Source organism: Ursus arctos, unplaced genomic scaffold (genome assembly GCF_023065955.2).
Source record: "Ursus arctos isolate Adak ecotype North America unplaced genomic scaffold, UrsArc2.0 scaffold_13, whole genome shotgun sequence".
Taxonomy (NCBI): domain Eukaryota; kingdom Metazoa; phylum Chordata; class Mammalia; order Carnivora; family Ursidae; genus Ursus; species Ursus arctos.
The window spans coordinates 25,182,244-25,208,621 of record NW_026622797.1 but is presented as its reverse complement, the minus strand read 5'-3'; the positions used below and the strand labels follow the sequence as shown (position 1 = coordinate 25,208,621).

The 26,378-nt window shown below is 38.2% G+C and overlaps 1 protein-coding gene across 1 annotated transcript in view; it reads left to right on the top strand.

The window, feature by feature from the left end:
- The window catches only part of ECT2L (epithelial cell transforming 2 like), a 74,838-nt gene that overhangs the window by 23,472 nt on the left and 24,988 nt on the right, over positions 1-26,378 (top strand). Inside the window, exons 4-12 of the mRNA XM_057311011.1 lie at positions 5,997-6,159; positions 9,356-9,608; positions 10,455-10,623; positions 11,363-11,501; positions 13,144-13,312; positions 17,138-17,266; positions 22,325-22,417; positions 24,006-24,188; positions 25,725-25,828. Coding sequence (XP_057166994.1) covers positions 5,997-6,159; positions 9,356-9,608; positions 10,455-10,623; positions 11,363-11,501; positions 13,144-13,312; positions 17,138-17,266; positions 22,325-22,417; positions 24,006-24,188; positions 25,725-25,828 — 1,402 coding nt within the window. The remainder of the gene's footprint in view (positions 1-5,996; positions 6,160-9,355; positions 9,609-10,454; positions 10,624-11,362; positions 11,502-13,143; positions 13,313-17,137; positions 17,267-22,324; positions 22,418-24,005; positions 24,189-25,724; positions 25,829-26,378) is intronic.

Genomic DNA, 26,378 nt, shown 5'->3' with positions numbered 1-26,378 from the left:
TCTGTGCTGAGCGTGGAGCCCAATGTCGGTCTTGATCGCATGACCCTGAGACCACGACCCAGGCAGAAACCAAGAGTCAGACACTTAACCGACTGCACCACCCATGTGTCTCTGTGTTCTTTCTTAAATTCCACATATGACTGAGATCCAACAAGTTCATTTTATTTATTTACTTTTAATGGAAAGTTTAATATAAAGAACTACATGATAGAAGAATAATTATAAGATGTAAGGAAGCTCTGTATGACCTCCTAGGTCTGAGGGAGGACCCTATGGTAGGACAAGCTTGGAGGCGGGCTGTTCAATAAGTTCATTTTAAACCACTCTGTTTTATCTCAGATTGTGATATAGCTGCATGGACAGGGATCAAGAAAAAGCAGTGACCTAAAATAAAGTCAGAGGAGTAGAAACACACAAAATAATAGGCAGTCATTAAACCTTGCAGACAAAGCAGGTAGCCTTTTCTTTAAAAAACCAAAACCAGGGGCGCCTGGGTGGCTCAGTCATTAAGCTTCTGCCTTCAGCTCAGGGTGTGATCCCAGCGTTCTAGGATCGAGCCCCGCATCAGGCTCCTCCACTGGGAGCCTGCTTCTTCCTCTCCCACTCCCCCTGCTTGTGTTCCTTCTCTCACTGGCTGTCTCTCTCTCTGTTGAATGAATAAATAAAATCTTAAAAAAAAAAACCCAAACCAAAACAAAACAAAAAACCCTTTTTATTTTGCAATAAATCTTAACTTGTAGAAAAATTGCAAAAATAGTGCAAATAATTCCTTTATACTTTTCACCTGGATTCCTCCACTGTTAACACTTTACTCTTTCGTCTGTTATTCTGAATCATATGAGAATATGTTGCAAACATGATGCTAAGCATCACACTAAGCATCTCGGTTTCCAAAAAAAAACAAGGACATTCTGCTGAAAAATCAAAGTACATCCTCCAATATCAATAAGTCAGCACTGATACAGTACTGTGATCTAATCCACAGACTCCATTTGAGTATTCCTGATTGTTCCAACACCTTCCTTTATAATCATCCTTTCCTTCTCAGTCCAGAATCCAGTCCAGGGTGTTCTATTGTATTGAATTTTCATGTCTCTATATCCACCTCGATGTGGAGCAGTTTCTTAGTTTTTCCTTGTCTTTTATTACTTAACACTTTTGAAGAGTATGGACCTACTTTGTTGAATGACCTTCAGTTTGCGGTTGGCTGATACTTCCTCAAGCTTACGTTCCGGTTATGCGTTCTTGACAAGAATAACACAGAAGGGACACTGTGTTCTCGGCAGATCACACGGGGGCATACTGCGTCAGTTTGTACCATGGCTCGTGATGTTGACTTATCATTTGGTTAAGAGGATTCATTATTAAGTATTTTGTTAATAATTAATAGGTAACTAAAAAATCTTTGAGTGATTAATTTTAAATTAATTTAAAGGTATTGGAATCTATGCAAATACCCTGTTCATCAGATTTTCACCCACTAGTTTTAGTCTCCATTGATGATTCCCTTCTGACGTAATTATTACTGCGATAGCTGCCAAGTGCTCATTTTCTAACTTCTTAATCGCTTCTACATGTATTATTAATTGGTGTTCTGTTACAAGATAGAATTTTTTCCTTCTCCCAAGATTTATAGATGAGGCCCCAGTTAGGCCAGCAGTTTGGGTAAATTAGTGGTGAAGACTGTCTCTGGGTCTCATGGGTGTTCAGCAACTTGTTTATGAAGGTAACTAAGCTCTTTTTTGTCCCTACTTGGAGGTGTCATTTTCATTTCACACTGGAACTTTCTGGGGCTTGACACCCCCTGCGGGAATTTAGGTTATGCGTTTAGAGGTCAGAGAGAGTCAGAGAAGAGACATTGCAGAATGAGAGTTCTTCAGAAATAGGACTTTTCTTTCAGTGAGTTTATCTGTGTCCATTAGGACCTAGTAACAGGGCACCAGTAGCCACTTAGCACTGAGAAATAGTTCTATAGTCCCAAGGGCTTGAAAGGAAGGACTTCTGGTAAATACCTATTGCCAGAGTTTCCAATCAGCTGTGAGATTGGCCACAAACATCCGTAATTTTACTGAGTTTGGAGGAGATTAGGGGTTCAGGGAAGAGTTTGACTTACCAATATGTGGATTACTTCCAAATTTTGATGTTCTAGTGATTCTTATTCAAATATGATGACTTATTTGGTGGTTTGGGACTATAACAGATGCTTATTGCCAATACCTAAAAAGGGCAATCAGGTATTAAGTATCTCTTTTTTTGTAATTGGTGGCTACAGGGCCAGCCGCGTATCTTTCATGAGCCATAAAATGTCTCTTTTGTCTAAGGCCTATATAGCCCCCAAGGTGATTGCTTTGGTGGAGCCTTGGATTTTTTATTCACTCAAGATCCATTTGTGTTTAGGAGGCATGTGCAGAGTAATGTAAGAAGTTTTCTTAATGGGGGTGCTTGGGTGGCTCAGTGAGTTAAGCGGCTGCCTTTGGCTCAGGTCATGATCCCAGGACCCTGGGATCAAGTCCCTCATTGTGCTCCTTGCTCAGTCTACTTCTCCCTCTACCCTCCTCCCTGCTCATGCTCTCTCTCTCTCTCAAATAAATAAAATCTTTAAAAAAAAACAAAAGAAGTTTTCTTAATGGATGCCATAATTTTTAAAAAGTTTTTAAACTAGATATCACACTGGAGCCTTGGTGGCTCAGTCAGTTGAGCAGTTGAGCAACTGACTCTTGGTTTCAGCTCAGGTCGTGATCTCTGGTTGGTGAGATGGAGCCCCAAGTCAGGCTCTCTGCTCAGCGGGGGTCTGCTTCCCCTCTCCCTCTGCTCCTCCCCCTATGTGCTCGTGCTCTCTCTCTCTCTCTCAAAATAAATAAATCTTTAAAAATTTTTAAAATAGATATCACATTAAGAAATTGTTGAATTTGTTTAGGCATGATGATGGTTAGTATATGTTTTTTAAAAATGTTCTTATTGTTTACTGAGGCACACTGAAATATCAAAGAAGAAATCACAAGGAAAATTAGAATATTTCAAATTGAATGATAATGAAAGTACAACGCATTTAAGTAGGTCGGATGAATGCAGTGATATGATGTCTTAGACTTGCTTTAAAATAAAATAGGAGTGAAGGAAGAAGGAAAGGGAGGAGAAGGGAGAGGAGGAGGAGAAGGAGGAGAAGACGATATAGCAGAAACAAGACTGGCTACAAGATGATAATTATTAAAATTGATTAAGGCAGGTCATAATAGTACTACAAATATTAAGCTGAAATAAATATATTTTCTGATAAAAGGAAACTGATAAAATCTGTTGTCAGAAGATGTGCAATAAAGAAATGCTAAAAGAAATTCTTCAGGCTAAGGAAATTGATACCAGACGGAAACTTGGCTTTACAAGCAGGAAGTGGTAATGTGTGGAAACCCATAAAATTTTGCAGTTATTTTAAACATATACGACTGTTTAAAGCAAAACCAGTGTATTATGGGGCTTATAACATAAGTAGGTACAGTACTGTGACAAAAGCATAAAGGATGGCAAGAACTATACCATTGCACTGCTCTTTAATTTTATATGAATATTCACTCCAAATAGACTATGAAATGCCAAAGATGCATATTGCACTTCCTAGCAACAACTTAATTGCATAATGCAAGAGGTATGCTTAAAAGCCAATAAAGAAGTGAAATGGAATACAAAAAAATTCATGATCTCCAATCAAAGCAAGAGAGAAGGAATAAATTTTCATAAAACACATGGGAAAAACAAAAAAACAAATAACAAAATCAAGACCTGGATTCAACCATATCAATAATTATATGAAATATAAGTGGACTAAACCCTCAAATAAAAGGCAGTGATGGTCAAATGAGCTTTAAAACAAAACAAAACTAAACAAAAAAACAAAAAACAAGATCAAACTGTATACTGACCACAAAGGATACACTGTAAATATAAAGACATCAATTGGTTAAAAGTAAAAGCATAGGAGAAGATATACCATACAAATACCAAGCATATAAAAGTAGGATGGCATTATTAATGGAATTCAAGACAAGGAATATTACCAGAAAGATAGCGAGGGACATTTTATAAAGAGAAAAGGATCAATTCATCAAGAAGTCATAATAATTATAAATATGTATGTACCAAATAATACCATTTCAAATCGCATGAAACAAAACTGACTGAATTATAATAGAACAATTATACAAAAAATCAGTAAGAATATAGAATGAGCAATCTTCTCAACCACCTTGACCTAATATTTATAGAAAACTAAACCCAACAACTTCCAAATATCTGTTTTTGTGAGCAAAATAACTTTCACCAAGTTACATAATTTCCTAGTCCAAAAAATAAGACTCAGTACATTTCAAAACTGTTAAAATCTAAGTATATTAACAACAATGCAATAAAATTTGAGGTTAAAAAATATAAAATATCTAAACAATCCCAAAATATTTGGAAATTAACTCACTTATAAATAACTTGTGGCCAAAGAAGAAATCACAAGGGAAATCAGAATATTTCAAATTGATAATGAAAATGCAACACATATGGGATGTAGTTAAAGCACAGCTTAGAGGAAAATATATAATTTCATTTTTTATATTAGAAAAGAAAAGAAGGGGGGGTTGAAATTAATTATCTAAATTTCCACCTCAAATAACTAGAAAAAAATAGCAAATTACTTCCAAACTAAGTAGAAGGAAAGAAATGATGAAGAGCGGATATCAATAAAAGAGAAAATGAATAGAGAACATCTATGAAAACCAAAGCTGGGTTTTGGTTTTGGTTTTGTTTTGTTTTATAAATAGTAGAATTGATAAACTCCTAGCAAGAATAACTAAGCAAAAAAAGAGAAAACACAAATTGCCAATATCAGGAATGAAAAAGGGAATATTGCTATAGATCTGATAAACATGAAAAAGATCAAAGAAAATCATAACAATTTAAACTAACAAGTTCAACAATTTAAATGGTTGTTTTGTAGATTCCTGAGTTGTTCTTAATCACTGTTTTGTTGATTCCACATATATGAATTGAGACAGTTTTACTGTTTCCTTTCCAATATGTATATTTTTTTATTTTTTTTTCCTGCTTTGTTGAAATGGCTAAGATCTCCAGTACCTGTTAAATTGAAGTGGTAATAGTGAACATTCTTGCTTTGTTCCTGATGTTAGGGGGAAGGAATTAATATTTCACCACTAAATGTGAAGTAGCTTCTATAGGTTTTTATTCTCATCGTACCAGGAAGTCATAGGGTTTTAGTTGCAGGAGTAATGTTATCTAATTTACATTTTTAAAAAACCACCTGGGCTGCTGTGTAGAGAATGGGCTCAGGGAAGAGCAGCAGAAGCAGGGAGACTATCTTGGGCCGGACTGTTGCAGCTGTGCGGGAGGAAGGTGGAGAAGCTTTGCACTAGAGTGACAGCAGTGGATGTGAAGAGAGGTGGTTGGATCTGGGGATACGTATTGGTAGAGCTGATGGGACATACTGATTTATTGAATTTGGGGTAAAAAAAAAAAAAGAAAACCCACATTTACAGCTTAAATAACTATGTTAATTTCACATTTTTTCCCTGTGGATTTTAGATATTTTTATTATTCATCTTCCTCTTTAGAATGGATCAGTGAAAGCAGATACAGTATTTTTTTTTAAGATTTTATTTATTTATTTGACAGAGATAGAGACAGCCAGCAAGAGAGGGAACACAAGCAGGGGGAGTGGGAGAGGAAGAAGCAGGCTCCTAGCGGAGGAGACTGATGTGGGGCTCGATCCCATAACGCCGGGATCACGCCCTGAGCTGAAGGCAGACGCTTAACCGCTGTGCCACCCAGGCGCCCCTAGATACAGTATTTTTTAAAATCTAACCCTATGTTATTTAGATTTCATTTTTTTATATAGCTAGAAGATTCTAGAAAGAATAAGGACCAATATTTAAACTGGATTTTCAGTCGGTTTTAGATACTAATGTTCTGAACTACATTCTGTGTCTTTTTTTTAGGTTTGTCCAAGACTGGTTTTCAGAAAGGACGCAAGTGGCCAAAGTGGATTTCTCTACAGTGTTACCACGCTTCATTTCTCTGTATATCTTTTCCTTTCTGAATCCAAAGGATTTGTGTGCGGCTGCACAAGTCAGCTGGCCCTGGAAGTTTTTAACTGAACAGGTTTGTTACTTGTCACTTCTCAATAATAGGGCCCAAATACCGCTGTATTCTGTCATGAGGCAATGGGGGTAGCTTCCTTCCCTGAAGCTAATAACCGAGGGTATTTGAACCATAATTAACTTACCCTTCGGAGAAAAAATGGGGATAAATTACATACAATAATTTATTTTGTAAGTAAGGTGACATATGCTACTCTAATAATTCATGTAATTTTAATAATCTTTAAATTACTCAATTTAATTATTTAGAAAACCTTTTATCTTGGCTAAACGTTTTATCTTTTTCATGAGAAATTAGGTAAGCTTTAGTTATTATAGGATATTATTTTACCCATGATAACTCACCTTGAAAATTGTTATACAGCCACAGCCTCCTCTGATCCCTGTTTGGCTGACATCTGTTGAAGAGATTTTCAACCTCCTCTGCCATTAATTCTGCCTCTGGCCTATTTGTCTCATTTTCTTCTTAAAGATTTAATAAAATGTAATGGCAGACAGACTTTGAGTACAAGTCAATAATTTACTTCTTTAATGTGAGCAAACTTCCCAGGGTGGGCCTCTATTGAGCTTCTGATCCCAGAAAGTTCCTAGCTCTTTGTGGAGAGGCCACGTGCAAAACCAACCATGAGCCCTGGGTTTATAGCATTTAAGAACCTGGGCGAAGTGTTTACATATGTCTTGTTCTCTGACTTTTTACTTTCAACCTATGTCCTTATCTTTAAGGAATATGTCTTGTAAATGGATTATGGTTCTTGGTGCTCGTTTTTTAACATTTGGCAATCTTTGGCTTTTAGCTGGGGTAATTTTTCCATTTACATTTGTGTACCTACGGATATATTTAAGCTTAAATCCACTATTTTACTATGTATTTTTTGTTTGTTCCAGGTGTTTTATTTGTTTCTTCTTTTCTTTTTTTTTTTGTCTTTTAGAGTATTTAAATGTTTTTTAGGTTGTTAATTATAAATTATTTAGCAGTTCTCTCATGGCTATATTAAAGATTACGGCACTCATCCCAGGGCTTTTTTTTTTTAACCACTTCTGAGATAATGCAAGGACTTTAGGACCCTTTAACTCTATCTACTCCCCTTCAATCCTCTCCCCACCCAGTTTCAACGCTGTTGTCAAATATTTTAATTTTATACACACACACAAAATACACAAACATAATTTATATATATATATATGTATATATATACACACACACACACACACACACACACACACACCCCTCACAAGACTATTCTTTGATATAGTCAATATTTACTTACAGGTAACCACATATTCACTTTTCCGTTGCCTTTCATACCTTCCTGCATCTCTGAGTTTCCATTTGGGTTCATTTTCCTTTCGAATTCTCTTGAATATTTTTTCTAGTGCAACTTGCTCCTGAGATTCTCTTATTTTTGTCTGAAAATATCTTGATTTTACCTTCATATTTGAAGGATGTTTTCACAGGGAATTTGAACACTAGGATGGCAGTTAATTTTATAGAACTTTGAAATTTTCCTATTGTTCTCTGGCTTCCATAACCTCTTTTTTTTTTTTTTTTTTTGAGAAGTAAGAAGTTTTATTGTTGTTCCTTTAATGGTAATATTTTTATTTTCTCTAGCTGGTTTTAGGATTTTTTTTCTCTGTCTTGTCTTCTGTTTTCCACAATTTTATTATGATGTACCCAGAAGTGTGTGTGTGTGTGTTTTTCTCCTGTTTTGTAAAGTTTTGTGGTGATTTTTGAATTTGAGATTTAATGTCTACCAGTTTTGAAAAGTTCTCACAGACTATCTCCTTATATATTGCTTCTGCCCCGTTTTTGCTCTTTTTCTTGTGGGATTCCAATTTACATGTTAGACTGACTCACCATCCCCCACAAGTTTCATGTCCTCTTATGTGTCTTTTCCATCCTTTTGGCCTTCAGTGTTTCTGCCTGGATTTTGTTTCTAGCTTTTTGTTTACTAATTATCTCCTTAGCTGGATTCTAATTTGCTTTTAAACTAGTCCATTGAGTTTTAAATTTCAGTTATTTTATTTTTCAGTCTAGAATGTTCATTTGATTATTTTGGCCAAAATTTTTCACCTAGCTATTTAACTTCTTAGACATATTAATTATAGGGTTGTTTATTTTTTAAGTTAGTGCCTAACAGTTACAACATATGGCTCATGAGGGTCTCTCTCTACTTAATAAAAGATAATAAAAGACAAAAGGAGAAACAAACAATTGTTATCCTTTTGTGTGCCTGGTACTTTTGATTGACTACCAGATATTAGATATAAAATACTGATGCAATAATTTGAGCCTCTGGATGATGTTATCTTCCTCCTGAGAGAATTTGTTTTTGCTTCTGGCATTTGGTTAGGCTGGGAATAGATCACTTAAGTCCAATCAGAAAAGGAGATATTTTAAAACTAGTTTCAGTCTTTGTGAGAGTTTGTTTAATTCCTGACCCTCACTAATAAGGATCTCAGCTGAAAGCCTAGTGTGATTACCAGGGCTTTTCGCCTTACTGCTAAGGGAAAACCCCGAATTTAAATTTGTTTTCTCTCTTCCTTGTGAGAATGCCCAAAATTCTTTTTAGCTTCCGTGTCATTAGCCTTAGCTTTCTGCTCTGCTTCTCAGCCTGAGCTTTACTTTGGAACTGTCAAATGCCTTGAAGTGAAAAGTAATGCCAAATATTGGGCTTACCTGTTTGGGTTTCCCTTTTCTTTGGGGTTGTGGTTGCATGAGCCCTTGTTGCACTGATAGCACTATACTCCTTAATTGTTTTATAGTATTTTGTCTAGATGCTTGATTCAATTAAACCACATGAACTTTGCTGTTTTCATATATCAAAGCTGGTTGTTTATTGGCAGTATCATGTAGTGCAACAAAGGTGTTCCCAGTGGGAGCTTTGGTCTGAAACAAACTGATACACTATTGCTAGTAGCAGAATTCTCAGAATCTAGGGTTAACCAAATGCTATGGGACCACGTGTACAAAGATGACTAATACATATATTCATATATAACATATATTGTCATCAAAGACTATTTTGTATGGAGTAAGGTATGCTTCTTATTTGTTAGTGTCAAATTTAGATGACAAGTTAGCTGCACCAGAAATCTCAATGTAAAGAAAAATGATCTGCCTACCTGGAAACATTATTACTAGGAAACGGTCCTTAAAACTTTCTTGCAGTTTATCTTTCTCATTTCTTTTTCTGTAGGACTGCTTATGGATGCCCAAATGCATTAGGTTTGGGTGGTTCCTGCCCTACACGCCAACGGATCATGAGTATGGTGCTTGGAAGCATCATTACATTGCTTGTGTGTCCAGCTTAGATTGGCTAATACCAAGAGAAGCCACTGCTATCTATGGGACCCTGAATGAACCCAAAGCAGAAGATGAGGAGCTGCAGGAGAGACAAAGAGAAAAGGGCTTAAGAAAAATAATTTGGGAGAAAATTTTACTACGTAAGAGTGAGTAGCATTTTAAAATGATATTGTACCCAACTATCGTAGAAACAAATGGATTTACATACAGTTTCCCACAGAGGAGGATAGCTATCTCTTTCTGGAATATCCCGAGTACAGTATACTCGGGACAAGCTATTCCCCCTCTCCGCCCGACCCCCTGTATATTTCAAGTTAATGAATAAGAGAAAAAGATTTCAGATGAAATACAGAAAGTCAAATATCAGTGCCTCCATTATTGCTCTGGTTACTCTCAGGTTTATGAGATGAAAAAAACCAAACAAGGAGAGGGAACTATGAGTGCAGGCAAAAGCGAGTGAATAGGTTCAGGACAGAAGAAATGGGATTGGTGACAGAGGGGGAGAAGTGAAACTGGGAATGGAAGCAGGAAGAAGGGCATCAAAAGAAAAGTGGGAAGGGAGGAGGGATAAGAGCCTCTCTCAGCGAACCTTCTGATCTGCACAGTGCACGACAGTGAACAACGAAAGTGCTTTGAGTCCTGCCATCTCTTTTTCCCCTGACTCACCCTCTGTGAGATCGCGACAAATGGGAGATCACTTGAAGCCAAGAAGCAGGGCAGACATGGATGTGAAGCCTATAAATCGATTAACTGGTTTCCACAAGAAAAGAGGTGCTCGTTCTCTGAGCTTTGTTTCTTGGCCTGACATGACTGGTAACTTCCAGCCACAGCCCTGAGAGGATAAGAAATCCAGAGTCTGTGAAAAGGGCTATAATTATTGCCATTTGGAATGGTGCCCTGGTACAGCATTATTTTTGATGCCTTTATCTATGTAGACTTGGCTGAGAGAAGCATGAAGTAAACAATGGAGACTGCTGCTGTTTGTTTTTCAGAGGAGTTATTCAAAGTTCGACCCCCTTGGGTGAGCGGAACATGCTGCTCTGGATCGTTAAAATCCAAATGCCAGCCACGTCTCTCCCAGGCTCTGAGGGATCGAGTGGGATTACAGGAAGCTTTGGAGAAACAGCTTGTTTTGGCATCCTTAGAAGCTTTGCCCAAGCGGTAAGCAAACCTCCATGTCCTGAAGGCTCAAGACCATCCCATGATACCAAGAATTCATTCTAGAATAATTTAGCTAACACGCAGGGAGCTTGTGTAATTATCTGGCTCATATCCTATGAGATGGCAATAGAATTAACTCTTTAATCTTCAAGAGCAGTAGTCTTTGACATGTTTTCAGAGGAAAATCTCTAACATTCAAATTTCAAATATTCTCGGCCCTGCAAAGAGGCTGTGATGTAGTTCATTTTCTGCGCAAAGCTATTGAGCAAAAGTAACATTTTTTTCAGAATTTTTTTTTTTTTTTTTTTTACGGAGTAAGTGTATCCAAATGGGAGTGGGGGGTAAGGGCAAAAGAATAGAGACATTATTTAGAAAGCTGTGAGGACTAGATGATCTAGGAAATTTTAAATCTCTCAGCTGTTCCTTTTTAAATGTCATTTTGAACCCCAAGTATGTTGCTACATTCATTTTAAGTGCTCAACAAAAGCTAAATAATTCCAGGAGACCTTTCCAGTATCCCGCGGATGGAGGAGGAGAGGCCCAGAGGCCAGCTCTGGCCTCACCCCAACCAGGAGCCCCATTTGCTGCTGTCCCCAAAAATTGCAGGGAGAGACTGAGGTCCTAAGGCCACGTGCCTCGTTCAGTATAACTGATGCTCAGACAACATGTTGGTGCTCAGTTATCAAAATCCAATTAATAGAAAATTTAAGTTTCATGTATTCCCTTCTCTTCCCTATAGAAGCAATGTTTCTGGAAGCCATTCCTACCCTTTATTATTGAAGAAAGCTTGGCATGGAGTTCATAAATATGATGACAGCTCTTCATATGCTTCCCAGCCCCACTTCTTATTAATATCATCTCGGATTCCTGCATTCGAGGTACAGAGTATGTTAGGAGGCCTGCCTTTTTCTAAATTGGGTTTTTTTTTTTTTTCATCTACACAAGAGGATGTATAGCAATCTTTTGGCCACCATGTGTATGAAAATGATTCCTCTTCTAAAAGGAAAATGGTCTAAGTGGAAATTTACAGACCCAGAGCACTTTTAAAAATCAAAAGCAATAAAGATAACCATAAATCAAAATTGCTTTAAAAAAAAGCATTAAAGGCCAAAACTACCTTGCATTTAGTTAAGTGTTCAATGAATTCTTATTGAACTGACTTTGTTGCACTTATCCCAAAAAAGAGCAAGGTGATTAAGGATTATTTTAAAACTTCTTTGCAATACCCAAGGAATTAAATACTATCATATAACCATCATTTCTCAAAAGAAAAATGTCAGAAATCCAATTTTGTGGTCTATTCAAGGAGGGTGCCATTAAATTATGTTCTTTCTATAATGAAGTTATACATTTTAATTTTAATATGAGTAATAAGAAAAATAAAGGAAGCACAAAGAAGACATAGGAAGCATGTATTTTTATAGATGTGTGTGTACATATGTATATATGACACACATATGTATATATGATATGCACATATACATATGGATATATGTGTATATGAGACACAAAGAGGGATGTGTGTAAGGGATGACATTCAGTAGGTTACATTCATTGGCCTACTTAGAAAGTTTTCAAAAATTCCTATTTGTAACAAAATGGCTGCTTTCAAGATATGAAATCAGTATCTTTCTGGGCACCTAGAAATTGACTGATCATTTACACCAGCCAGCTCCCTGGGTCCACATGAAAGCAAGGTCAGAGCTTTGATCTCCATGTGGGCCCCAGATAGTTTCCCTAATGTTTAATAATAGGCATCAGGCTGGGCACAAAGGATAACCAGTGACAGAGTATGGGTAAAAAATCTAGTTCAAAGTAAGTCCATTCTCCTATTTGTCTTCTTTACATAAGTCTATGCCATGATTACTTATCTTATTATGAATGTGATGGTTGTTTAGGCAAAAAGTAGGACATAACCATGGGGTAGTCCTCTGCTCAGTTTGAACTGTGAGCTTCAGAAAGTGACATGGGGTTTGGGAGAAAGAAAAAATCATTGACTTTAATGATTTTCCAACCTGTCTGCTGCTAATGAATTAACTTCATCACAATGAAAAGTTTATTTGGTTGCGGAATTCAAAGCACAGTGGTTTTCATATTTATTTAAATGGCAAATATTTAATAAATCAATATTGATAATTCAAAAATTCATGATTAAGAGGAAAACTTTAAATCTATTTTGAAAGTCCATTGCAAAATCATATGATGTCAATTTGATTTTTTTTAAGAGTTACATACACATCTCTTCATGGGTATGTACAAAGATAAAAAGGCTGGAAGAAAATGGTTTAACTTGTCAGTAGTATTTATCTCTGAGTGCTGGAGTTACAAGTGTACTTAATTTTCTCCTCATAATTAGAAAAGAAATAAAATCATTGAAAAAGAAACCAATGAATAATAAAGCTTATCGTCCTTTCTATAATTTCTGGAAAAACTGTTTAAAAATCACAGAGATTACATACCCATTGTATTTATTTTATTAATAAAGATTCTAATATAATGGGCTTCGGTTTCATTTTCTAGATGGTGGTGGACAGCATTAAGGCAGGTATCATTTCTGTGGTGTACGAACATGGCGGCTTAACTTTGGAGAGCCTGCTTTATCTCATAGAAAAAGCTCTGGACGGGCAGAGGGTACAGAGTATGGGGATATTTAGTGATGGAGACAGCCAAGAAATCAATTTACTCCAAGGTAAGCCTGGAGATTGGAAATAACAACGAACTTTGCAACAATGCAGTGTTTGTCCACAAGTATGACCTTCAGAGCACTATTTAAGTTTCAGTTTGCTAACAGAGTTGATATCCCAGCTCAAAGCAGTCTTACAGGAGGAGTTCCCTCTTATTCAAGGGAGGGTCAGCCTTTTTGTTCTATTCAGGCCTTCAACTGATTGGATGAGGCCCACCCATACTGGGAAGCGTAAACTGCTTTATTCAGTCTGCCTATTCAAACATTAATCTTATTCCCAAACACTCTCACAGACATCCAAAATTATGTTTGTCCAAATATCTGAGCAGCCATGGCCCAGTCACATTGACATGTAAAATTAACCATTACACCATTAAAGAAGAACTTCCCTTTTCCCTTATTCCAGCCCCTAAGAACTACCATTCTACTTTCTGTTCCTATGAATTTGACTACTTTACATACTTTATATAAGTGAAATCATACAGTATTTAACTTTGTGACTGGCTTATTTCACTTAACATAATGTCATCAAGTTTCATCCATGTTGTAGCTTATGATAGGATTTCCTTCACTTTTTAAGGCTGGATAATAACTCCATTGTATATATAGACCACATTTTGTTTATCCATTCATTTGCTGATGGCCATTTAGGTTGCTTTCACACCTTGGCTATTGTGAATAGCACAGTTATGAACGTGAATGTGCAGATAGCTCTTTGAGATTCTACTTTAAATCCCTTTGGATATATATCCATACGTGGGATAGCAGAATCACATGGTAATTTTATTTTTAATTTTTGGAGGAATCCCTATACATTTTTCCATAGTGGCTGCACCATTTTATGCTCCTACCAACAGGGGACAAGGGCTCCAATTTCTTCACATCCTCACCAACATTTGTTATTTTCTGTGTTTTTGTTTGTTTTTAGTTGATAGTAACTATGTTAATGGGTTTAAGCTGATATTCATTATGGCTTTGATTTGCATTTGTCTACTGATTAGTGTTGTTGAGCACTTTTTCATATGCTTATTGGCTATTTGGATATCTTCTTTATATATATCGAAGTCCTTTGCCCATTTTCTGATGGGTTTACTTGATATTCTTTATTGAGTTGTAGACATTCTTTATATAGTCTAAATATTAATCTCTAATCAGATATATAATTTGCAAGTATTTTCCCCATTCTGTATGTTGCCTTTTACTCTGTATGTTCTTTCATTCACAAAAGTTTTTAAGTTTGATGAAAGTGTAGCAGTTGTAATAGCAGCAAACCCCAAGATCAATAAATTGGTGTGCATGCACAGCATTCATTGACTTCCAAATGGCTTATACCACAAAGGAAAGGATTGGCTGATATCATTAACTTATTATGGGTCATCTTTTAAAAATGTCAATGGTTATCTTTCTTGGAGGGAAGGAGATGATGAATGTTTTAGAATTAAAGTTTCAGCTTCCATTTTTCCTTATAACTTACATCTTTCCTTGTTATACCTAAAATAGAATGGTTTTAAGATTTACTAGTGTGAAATCTTCCTTCTTTGTGAGATGAGGGAAGAAAGGGAATGAGATGGCCAAGGATCCAGCTGGCAGGGAACTCCTAAATGGCACAGTGGGTACTTGAATCACCCATCAAACTACTACCTCTGTGTCTATGTTACCCAGTGATCAGTCCCAGCTGCTAACACAAGAAATGAGCAGGGAAGCCGGTGCTCTGCCGGGGCCAACTGCTCCATCTGGGGGAATCCTGTACAATTGGAAGGCTTAGCTCCCGGCTGGGTTTGTCAACACTGTTGCCGAACAAACTCGGATAAACTCATGGCAAGAGAAACCGATCACTCAAGAGACAAGGGTTTGGAAAAAAAGAAAGGAAGAAGTTTGTTCTGGGTGCCAGTAGCAGGGGAGGTGGTAGGCTCAAGCCTTAACAACCAACCTCTCCACCTGCAAGATGGACACTGGAGTTTTATAGAGACAAGTTGAGGGGGGTACGTGCAAGGGAGCAGGCAGGGAGCACATGCTCATGAGTGGGGGTCAGAACGTGCTCAGCCCAGGATCACAGGCAGGGAAGGGGACAAGTGGTGTGTGGTCTTCTAGGCCATTGCTATCAGGGCTCTTCTGGTCTGACTGGAATGTTTCAGTCTTTGCAAAACTTCTCATCAATGCCTCAAGAAAGTGCAATAAGAAATACACATAATGGATTTTAGTTGAAGCATGAGTTAAGCAGTCTTGTCTATTTCTGGTTTTAACTGCTGGGGTCTAGAGTTGAGCAAGAAGGCTTGCTAACAGCTAAAACTCAGCATGCTTGGAATAGTTTTTGTAAATTTTATTAACAAAAATGCACTACTTTTGATTTATCTTTACCTTATTTTTGTCTTTTCTTGTTTAGTTTACCTATGCCTGGAATAAGTTGTATTCCACATCTAATTTTATATATCCCCAAAAGTAAAGCACAGCTACTAGTGGAGGTTTATATTTATGATTAATTACATGGTAAGCTTTTCTCTAAATGATGGAAAGCTACTGATTGCAAATTTATACTGTGGTGTAGTTGGTTTACCTCTTATAGAGTAGAAGGAACTGTTACAGTTTTCTAACATCTCAGACTTTTTGTTCTGCAGATGAGAAAAATTTCCAAATTCTGCCTTTTCCTTTTTTCTTATTTATTTATTTGAGAGGGAGAGAGAGAGAGAGAGAGGAAGGGGAGAGGAAGAGAGAGAGAGAATCTTAAGGAGGCTCCACACCCATCATGGAGCCAGACGCAAGGCTTGATCTCATGACACTGAGATCATGATCTGAACGGAAATCAAGAGTCAAATGCTTAACTGACTGAGCCACCCAGGTGCCCCACCTTGTTTTCTTTTTTAAAAAATCAATAGTGGGGCGCCTGGGTGGCGCAGTCGTTAAGCGTCTGCCTTCGGCTCAGGGCGTGATCCTGGCATTCTGGGATCGAGCCCCACATCAGGCTCCTCTGCTGGGAGCCTGCTTCTTCCTCTCCCACTCCCCCTGCTTGTCTCTCTCTCACTGGCTGTCTCTCTCACTGACTGTCTCTGTGTCAAATAAATAAATAAAATCTTTAAAAAAAATAAAATAAAAAATCAATAGTAACATAACAAAATACCTGAGAACTAAAATTTCCCTCTATATAATTGTGGTGTTTCCTCAAGAACTTTTGCCTTAAAACCAACAACAAAATGAAATCTCTTACTCCAGTCATCTGAAGTATCAAGTATCTAGATACTTCCATTCTGTATCTAGACTTCTCAATAGAAAGAAGTGAAATGTTGGGATTCTTGCCTGACTTTCTTTTCATTTCTATACTGGGATTTAAGAATTCAGAGTCTCCAGGACTCCTTCAGAAATGGGTCTAGACACATGCAGATTCATTGAATCATCAAACAGAATTCCCAGGAAGTGAGAGTTTTAGTGATGTTTACCATCTTCCAGGAGCCTTCTGTTCTGAATGACCTATTTTTTGATTGACAGCTTTACTTTGTAACTTGGTGGCAAAAATCCCAGGACGTGACTGGCCATCTACCCCGAACCCTGCTGTGAGCCTAGTAATGCACACAGCTGCCCAGTGGAGGCAGAGAGACAAGGTCCTAAATCTAAGTGCACAGTGTCCAATAAATCCAGAACGTCCAGGAGAGTGCGGCCATGTTGGAGTCCTTTTGTGGCCCTAATATGGTGGAGCACTGGAGCAGGGGCATCCTCCAGATTGGAGTCTTTTGTGTAGACACTAGCTTTTTGGATTATGGTTGCATTTTCACAGAGTGCGAAGAGTTTCTGTTCGTGATAATGTTACAAACTAATATGACATTTTGAGTTTTTCCTCAGGTTATAAAATCGGTATTAAAAATTTATTGAGGCCTGAAGTGAGAGACTTCTGGGAGAAACTAGGAAGCTATGTAGCCCCTGAAGAAGAAGGGGGTCACGTGGACCTCTTTGTACCGCTTGGAGCATCAGGTCAGTTTTGAAAGGCAGTGCTCAGTGATATTTTGTAAATTTTAGAAATGATTCAGTCACATTTTACTCTTTCTTTTCCTCTTACACCTCACATACTCAGGTATTTAGGGGGAAAAAAGCTGGGGTTAGTGGTCCGAGTAACCTGTCCCTGCAGAATAAGTTCACTAGTGACACTAGCCAACCAGGGATATTATTTGTAGCTCTTCTGGAAAACACAGTAAAACCAGCCACTATTAAACAGGGGAAAATGCCTGAAACCATAATCAATTGGTCTGAGAAAAGCCTCCCCGCTATGACCTGGAAGGAGTGAGCATGAACTTGGTGACCAAGGACCTTGGGCTTGAATCCCACTCATGCCACTTTAGCTGTGTGGCCTTAGGCAAGTTTGTGGACCTCTGTTTCCTCACATGAAAGTTAGAATAATGGTACTTTACCTTACAGGACTTGTACAAAGTAATGTAAATACTTATAATAAATATACTTATAAAAATACTTACAATAAAAATAAATAATATAAATACTTAAATAAGATTTGAATATTAAAAACAGGCAAAGTGCTTGGTAAAGAGGAGACTGGTTGCTGATTCCGGAGGTTACTGATATAATTTTAAGTGCCCATCTGTCTAGGATCAGTCATTATAATTAAAAGTTGATTTCGGTACCTAAAGAGAAACTCTAGAAACATTAAGACAAACTCACTTTTTTGACATCTGTTAAGTAACAGCTCTACATTCATGGGCTTTTTTTTTTCTTCTAATGCCAAGCAGAGCAAGGCAGAGGGAGTATAAAATTAAATTTTCTCAAACAGTTTCTTATTCCTATTCCTTAGGGAACTGTGAGTTTTAAAGTTCATTCTAATCCTCGGATTTCACTGAACTATTCATACATGCCAAGTATGCCTCTGGCATGCTTCAACCAGGGGAAAGGGAAAAACAAAAGGGTGGGAAGGGGTTTAAAAGAACATGAATTACAAAATATCGTAAAAAAATTTTTTTACACAGTTATGACAATTATGTAATCTTAACTATAGAAAATGTGCATAGAAAAATCTAGGAGGAAATGTAACACGATTATTAACAGCATCTATCTCCAGATGTGTTTTTTGGATTTCCTACTTCTGAAATCAGAATATGGGTGGTGTGATTCCTTTGTTTAACACCTGTGCATGTGTGTGGGGAGGGCAGCATGTATAGAAGAGGATTTGGAAGGATGTATACCAAGGTGTTAAGAACAGTTGGATAAGTGACTTTTCTTTCTATTTTTTTCCTTTTCTTTTATCTCCTATTTGTCCCTATTTTCTGTAATGAACTAGTATTACTTTTGCAATGAGAACAAAGCAATTTTTTAAAAAGTAATGTCTACACCCTCAAACTTACAGCCCTGAGATCAAGAGTCTTATGCTCTACCAACTGAGCCAGCCAGATGCCCTGCAAAGCAAATTTTTTAACTGGAGTAGAAGAAAAAGAAAGGATTTGGGAAAGTAAGGCATTGGAAGGAATCAAGAATAAGGGTTAAAGGGGAGAAGAGCAATAGATTTGGTGACATAAAAATTGTCTCAAGTGAAACTTGATGGCACTCGACAGTTTTCTCACCACGATTTTGGCCCCCAAATCATCCCCAAAATCCTCATCAAATGTAATTTCCACCCGGATGAGCCATCAAGACCCTGGTTTAGATGAAAGGCCCCAGCTTTTTTTTTTTTTTTAAGATCTTATTTATTTATTCGACAGAGACAGCCAGCGAGAGAGGGAACACAAGCAGGAGGAGTGGGAGAGGAAGAAGCAGGCTCCTAGCGGAGGAGCCTGATGTGGGTCTCGATCCCATAACGCCGGGATCACGCCCTGAGCCGAAGGCAGACGCTTAACCGCTGTGCCACCCAGGCGCCCCCCCAGCTTTTTAGTCCAAAACTCTCTTTACTGCCACCTCAGGCATCACTCCAAGAGCTTGTCATCCCCGGTAGCTGTACGGCCTCTGAAAGCTTGATCTCCAGCATTTTTCTGAGTACCACTTCCAAAACATGTACCAAATGTTCCAAACACCCATGTTTCAAATATCCCTACTCTGTCAGCTGTTTGCCTCAAGACCTCCAATGCACACACTCCCATTTTGTCACCCTCTGTCACCCTGCCTTCGTCCTGGGTTCCTTCCTCCTTAAACTTGGATCTAATGGTTCATCGTTATCATTACTCTCGTGCAAAGAATCTGAACTTCCTTGTCTCTCCTCGGGCTACATTCCAGGGCTCCTTAAACCCCACCATCTGCTCGCTCGCTGCCAGCCTGCCCCGAGGCAGCTGTGGTGAGCACAGTACCATGGCTTCTCTTATGACCCTAACCGGGCTCTGCCGGCGTAAGTATCAAACGGGATTGCGGCACCGACAAGCGACCCTACCACCTTCCCTCGGTGAAGCCCTCCCACCCTCTGAGATGACTGAGTCATCCCTTCTCCTCCTTCCCCGATCTTTCAAGAACCTCCCTCTCAGCTCTTGACCTCACCTTTTACTGCCCTGAGAAAACTCGCGAATTTTCCCCCCACCTCCAAATTCACCACCTCCCCCACCTCTTACCTTCATTCTCTGCCTTCCCTGCTGTCACGATGGAAGAAGCAGCTCTGCTCAAATCAGAGCTCAAGCGCCCCCTTGGGCTCTGTATCCCACCCCCTCTCGCCTCCTCACGACCACATTCCCACGTTCAATTCTCTCCGACAGCCTCACCCCTCCCTCTTCTTCATCGGGTCATTCCTATTAAATCAGGAACACCTGTAGTACCAGGTGCTGTGCTAAAAAAAGAGCGAGAGAGACCATAAACTGTGCCTCACCTGTCTACACTCACCTCGATACACCTCTGCGCCGACCATACCCGCGGTTCTCCAGTGCGACCATGTATTCGAGGCCCCTGGAAGGCTTCTTCAAGTACACACTGCTGGGTCTCATCCCAGCACTTCTTACTCAGTAGGTCTGGCAGGGGGCTGAGAATTTTCATTTCTCACAAGTTTCCAGGTGCAGCTCCTGCGGCCACTGCTCAGCGGGGAGCGCGCTGCAGATTGTCTCTCTCCCTCCCTCGCCCGCTGCCCCTCCCCCTGCTCACTCACAGTCTCTCAAATAAGAAAACTAATAAAATCTAAAAAAATTTCAAGCAGCTCTATCAAGGTATAAATGATGCAAAATAAACTGTACAGATCTGAAGCGTGCATTTGGATAAATTTTCACATACCCTGTGAAACCGTAAAATAATCAAGATAATGAATATATTCACCACCCCCAACATTTTCCTCATGCCACTCTGCAATTTTTTCCTCCTGCTTCTCCCCACCCCCATCCTGAACCAACCACTGATTTCCTTTCCTTCACAATGTATTAGCTTGTATTTTATAGAATTTTCTATAAATGGAATCATACAATGTGCATTCTTGTCAGGCTTCGTTCCCTCAGAAGAATTATTTTAGGTTCATCCATTCGATGCTTGTATCGATGGCTCGCTGTTTCTTTATTGCCGGGAATTACTGCGTTGTACGTATATACCACAATGTGTTTATTCAGTCACTTGTTGACAGATACTTGAGTTCTTTCCAGTTCCCGGGTCTTAACCTAGGAAGCTGCAATGAACCTACTTGTGAACATATGCTTTTATTTCTCTTGGATAAATACCTAGGAGTGGAATGGCTGGGTCCTATGATAGGTGTTAACTTTTTAAACACTGGCTAAACTGTTTTCCGAAGTGGTTGTGCAATTTTACATTTTCACTAGCAATGTATGAGAACTCTGGTCGCGCAGTATCCCCAGACCGGGTCCGTAGTCTTCTTACTGTCAGCCGTGCGAGGGGGTGTGCAGTAGTATCTCACTGTGGTTTTAATTTGCATTTTCCTCATGACTGATGATGCTGAACATCTTTTCATGCACGTATTTGCCATTCATTGGTCTTCTTTGGGGCAGTGTCTGTTCGAATCTTTTGCTCATTTTTAAAATTAGGCTGTTTTCTTATTGAGAACCCTTTATGTATTCTAGAAAAGTGATTTACAAATATTTTCTCCCACCCTGGGACTTATGTTTTCCTTCTCTGAACAGTCCCTCTTGAAGAGATGAAGTTCTTAATTTTTGTGAAGTCAAATTTATCTGTTTTTTTTCTTCTATAGGTTACACTTTCAATGTCTTATCTGAACACTATCTGACTAAAGTTCACAAGATTTTCTTTATTTTAGAAATAAAGAATTTCTTCTAAATTATTTATAATTTTGACTTTTAGATTTCTGATCCATGGATTTGTTTGTTTTATACAGTTTTAAAAGTATGGGTTCAAGTTTCGTGTTTTTTTAACATATGGATATCTAATTTTTCCAGCACCATTCCTAGTAAAGACTATCCTTGTCTCAGTGCATTCCATTTGCATCTTTGCTGAAATCAATTGACTACATATATGTAGGTATACCTATGGGTTCTATTCAATTTCATTGATCCATTCCAATTAAACGATTAGACCCCAGTAAATGAGAGATATCCCAAACTTTCAGCCACTGCCATCTTGTTCCAAGCAATTTGGAGTAATTGTTTATTCTTAGACCACAAAGAATGAAAGTATATAACCCATATATTAGTTTCATTCAAAATAACTCATTCCATATGCTGAATTCAGTCTTCATGCTGTGTCACTGAAGAAGGAGTGAAGTTAATGCCATACTAAATTTTGACCATTGTATTTAACAGTTTCAACAGTTTTAAATCTGTCCTCTTACAATGAGACTTCTCCTTTGAGTCAGACTATTTTAGAAAATATATATAGACTTTTCTCTGTCTTTGGCCTGAGGATTCCAACTTTGAAAATAAGCACCAGGTCAACCTTCCTGCCCCGTCCCTCCACCCTGTTGTTTAGTCCTCATTAATTGTTTAGACTTCAGCACTTGGGGATGAACTATAGAGTGCTTATGGACAGTTCCATGAGGGATTTGAATTGAAGATGAGAAATCCTAGTGGCCTCTCTTGGCCAGCCTAGCGCTCCTAAGCAATATGTAACTGTTCCAAGGCAAAACCTATGAGTAAACTAATGAAAATATTTTTAACTCTGCAGAGGCAGGAATGGAAGTTCTTTCTCAGCTGTCTCAACTAACTGGCACGTTCTTTACTGCCCCCACTGGCATTGCAACTGGCTCTTACCAACACAGTAAGTGTATATGGGGGCTGACCACAGTTCCCAGGAACATCCACAACTCCATGGTCACCAAAAGACAAAGCACAGCTAATAATACCAGTTCTGGCCCATGCCAATGACTGTCTTCCATTCCTTCTCGAAAGGAATGCTGTCACTACCCAAACTAGGTCACTTCCCAGTGCCCTTTCATGTGCTTAGAAAGGGATTATTTATTACAAATATTTGCTTCAAACCATCATGTACACAAACTCTGTTGAAAACATCATTTTAAATAATTAAAGATGTATAGTTGTTGATCTAAAGAAATAACAAGTACCAACAATAATTCTTCTTAGGGAGATAGAATCAATATAGTTTCATTTGGAAATAAGAATTGCAGCTATAAAGAGATGGTGAAGGGACTTGCTCAGGTTCAATTCAATTGCATGATCTGAGAGGAAAAACAAAGATAAAATATACACCTGAAAGCAAAGTTTCATTTAGATACTAAAGCTGCAGATATTAAATGCAAATGTAACATTGGCTGACCGACAGGAGAACCACACCACTCTGCTAAAGTAACGAGAACCCTTTTCCCCTTTAAAACTCCCTGGCCTCCTATGACACGGGCTTTGGGGCCATGTAGAAACCATGTAAAGCATGATGTCTCTAATCCCAAATGCCAAGGGACTTTCAAGCCTGGGGAGAACTGGAATGATTGGAACCCTGTAAGGGAAAAGATTCCACGTATCTACAAAAAAGCACATTGACCTGCTAGATTTTTATAGCAAAAGTCACTTTTTAATTTTAGCTCTATAGCTACGTTACTAAGTGATAGATAGCACATTGGGCCTCGTGATAGAGAGGACGGCAGCCTTGCAAGGTGGAGCAGGGTGCAAACACTGTTCTTTATGGGGTGGCCTATCTTCCTTTTCTCCTACTCTGTCTCCTCTTCCGTCTGCTCATCTTCCTTTTCCCTCTCTTCTTCTTAGTTTTCTTCTAGAAAATCATGTTATAAAGAGTTGCACATGTTTATCAATAAGAATGGGGGAAGGGGAGTCAAATAAGTCTATCTATCCACTGAGGACAGGAAATTAGATTATCACGCCCCAGCATTCAGTAATTGACTTTCAAGGAGAGAACTTCCTTAAGCACCCACTACAGTCATGTACAGATATTTAGAGAGAGAGAGCAGCTTGAAATGATGTAAGGAAGCCACAGGGCTGGTTAGCCCAAGATGACTTTGGATGGCATGGTGGGGAAACCAGGCAGAGTGGGGTTTCTTGTATATTCATTTTAGTATGTAAAGAAAAAGCAACATATTCTTGCCTACTCTGCTTCCTGATATACAAACCCAGCAGCTATTTAATTTTGATTTGAAATGTAACAGGTTAACCTTATCTGTCAAAGAATAGATAGGCATTTGAAATTATTCATTGTGTCCTTCTTGAGCTTCTAATTTTACCTTTGAAAGCAGACGATGGGTGTTTCTCTTAGTCTTCTAATGAGAAAGGAGAATAAGCCTGCTGTAAATACAACTAAGTTTTTTGGTACCGTAAACAAGAAGAATTCTTTCGTCTGTGCTCCAGCCCGCAATAATAAAACGAGAAAATCATGTCAGTTCTTAGTGAATGGCTGGGACGACCGTGGGAAAGGGCTCCCTGTTCCATTTACTTCAGTGACTCAAAGCTGCAGACATGGGCCAGTCTCACGGACTTTCTGGAAGACACCTTGAAATCAGTAAGGAAACAGTTAAGTCCTCTCTTCAAGGAGTTGCAAAAGAATGTCAGTGCCAGGATAATAGGTAAGAACTCTTGCTGCTTCTGTTGCAGGTTCATTATGAAGGTTGTTCTGTTTCTAGAGTGAATACAAGGTTAGGAACAGCTCAGGCAGAAGTTGGCTTCTATACCTGTTCAGTAAAACCTTATTTCCTTTGTTTTTCATATCTCCTTTCAAATGTAATGACTATCCACTGACAACAAATACATTCATCTTCCAAATGCTGAAGATAGTTCCTTTTAAATAGTAGCGTCTTACTAATCCTGTGCCAGTAAGTGGGTTACCTAGACAAAACTCCCCAAGTGTTTGCTAAGCCAGTGGGCTCTGCCCTTCTTCCCACCACCATTTGTTCTAAAAGTTAAGCTCCTCTTAGACACAGCACCCATTAATTACATTGTTCTATGTATTTTCTATATAAAGTATTCAGTTTGGTGGTGGGCTCCACAGTCCTCTGCTGAGCCTATTGGACATCACTTATCGTCCCATTTGCACTCCCTACTCATGACTAATCTATCACAAGAGAGTCTTGGAAGCCTTTTTCGGCATCAACCAGATCTTCCCCTTAATCAGTCCGTTCTTTAAAATGAAATTTTTTGTTTGTTTTGTTTATTTATCATCTAGGTAAATGACCACCACCTCCATCTTTAACTATCTACTCAATTTATTCTTAACTCTTCCCATCTGTCTAAAATACCCTCGATATCAAGTCATTATTTAGTTCTGTCTTATTTCCTTCTTCCCTCTCTGTCCTGCTTCTTATTAAGATCCTGTTGCCACAATTACTGTCTACACAACAGCTATAGTGCACAAGTATGCATGTAGATATTTTTGTCAATATATGTCCTACATCGCTTTACATAAATGCCTCCAAAACAGGTTGCTGTCTTCTTGGTTTTATATACTATCTGCTTGACCACATTAGTAGATGTTCAACCAATATTTTAAAAAGGTTATAAGGCTATAAACAGGGAGAAATTATTTCTCCTGGTTTTTTTCATAGATTTTTAAGGACCAAAGAGAAAAGCAGAAAAATTAGCTTTTTTCAGGATAGAAGTATTTTTTGATGATATTTGTAAGAAATGAGAAGTTAGATGGAATAAAATTATTTGCATATAAATGCACATTGTTCAAAATATTAAAAAATATAAGAAGATGTCTGTGTAACTATGGTTGTATGTTATTTGCTGTAGACTTCAAGTATTTAAGTCTTGAACTCAAAGATACAGGGGTGTGAGGAGGAAGTTTTGGTGGAAATGAAATCTAAAATTTAAACTTATGAAGTTTATTTTCACATGTTCTCTCCTTATTGTCCAATTTATAGATTCTATTTAATACCAGCTTTACAAGGGTGGGCACTTTTTAATATGCTTTACATTTAGTTACTCTTGCTCAATTTATATTTTATCATAGTGGATAATCCCATGGCATAATAGAATTTTAATTTTTATGCTTCACATTTTTTAATCCACTAAAAAGCAAGTGTGAGGAATGAGTTGTTTTCTTCTTGATCACATCTCTTACATAAATTAATTACAAGGCATATGGCCTTATATATTTACAGGGCAATTTACTTTTGACAACATGAGTATGGCTAACATTCTGAATAACCAAGAAATTACACAAACTCTGGCAGATGGATTGATGGAACTTTCAAAAGATAATTCTGTGAGTGTTTCTTTGAAAAAAGCAAACTTTAACAACCTAACACTTAAGTACATTTTTAGTTTGTGCTGATTTTTTTTTTTTTAACCAGTTTATCCCTTAGGAGACACAATTCCTCCGAGAAATTACATCTGGTTGTAAAAACAGCCACTGAGAGATTCTGGGCTCAAGATGTATTAGGTACACAAAATAGACAAATATAGGGGCACCTGGGTGGCTCAGTCGGTTAAGCATCTGCCTTCAGCTCAGATCATGATCCCAGGGTCCTGGGATGGAGCCCCACATGGGCAGCCGGGAGCCTGCTTCCCCCTCTCCCCCTCCCCCCTATTTGTGTTCTCCCTCTCTCTCTCTCTCAAATAAATAATTAAAATCTTTTTTGAAAAATAGACAAATAGGAAAATTTTCTGGGTTATTTAAAATGTATTTACATTGTGCACTGTTTTCCATCTTGTGATTAATTTCAGTCAGAAGTGACTTCCTTAAACAACATGTTAGTGGCTTTATGTTTCACATAAACATTACTCAACAGTTTAAACAACTAATAGTATGATAG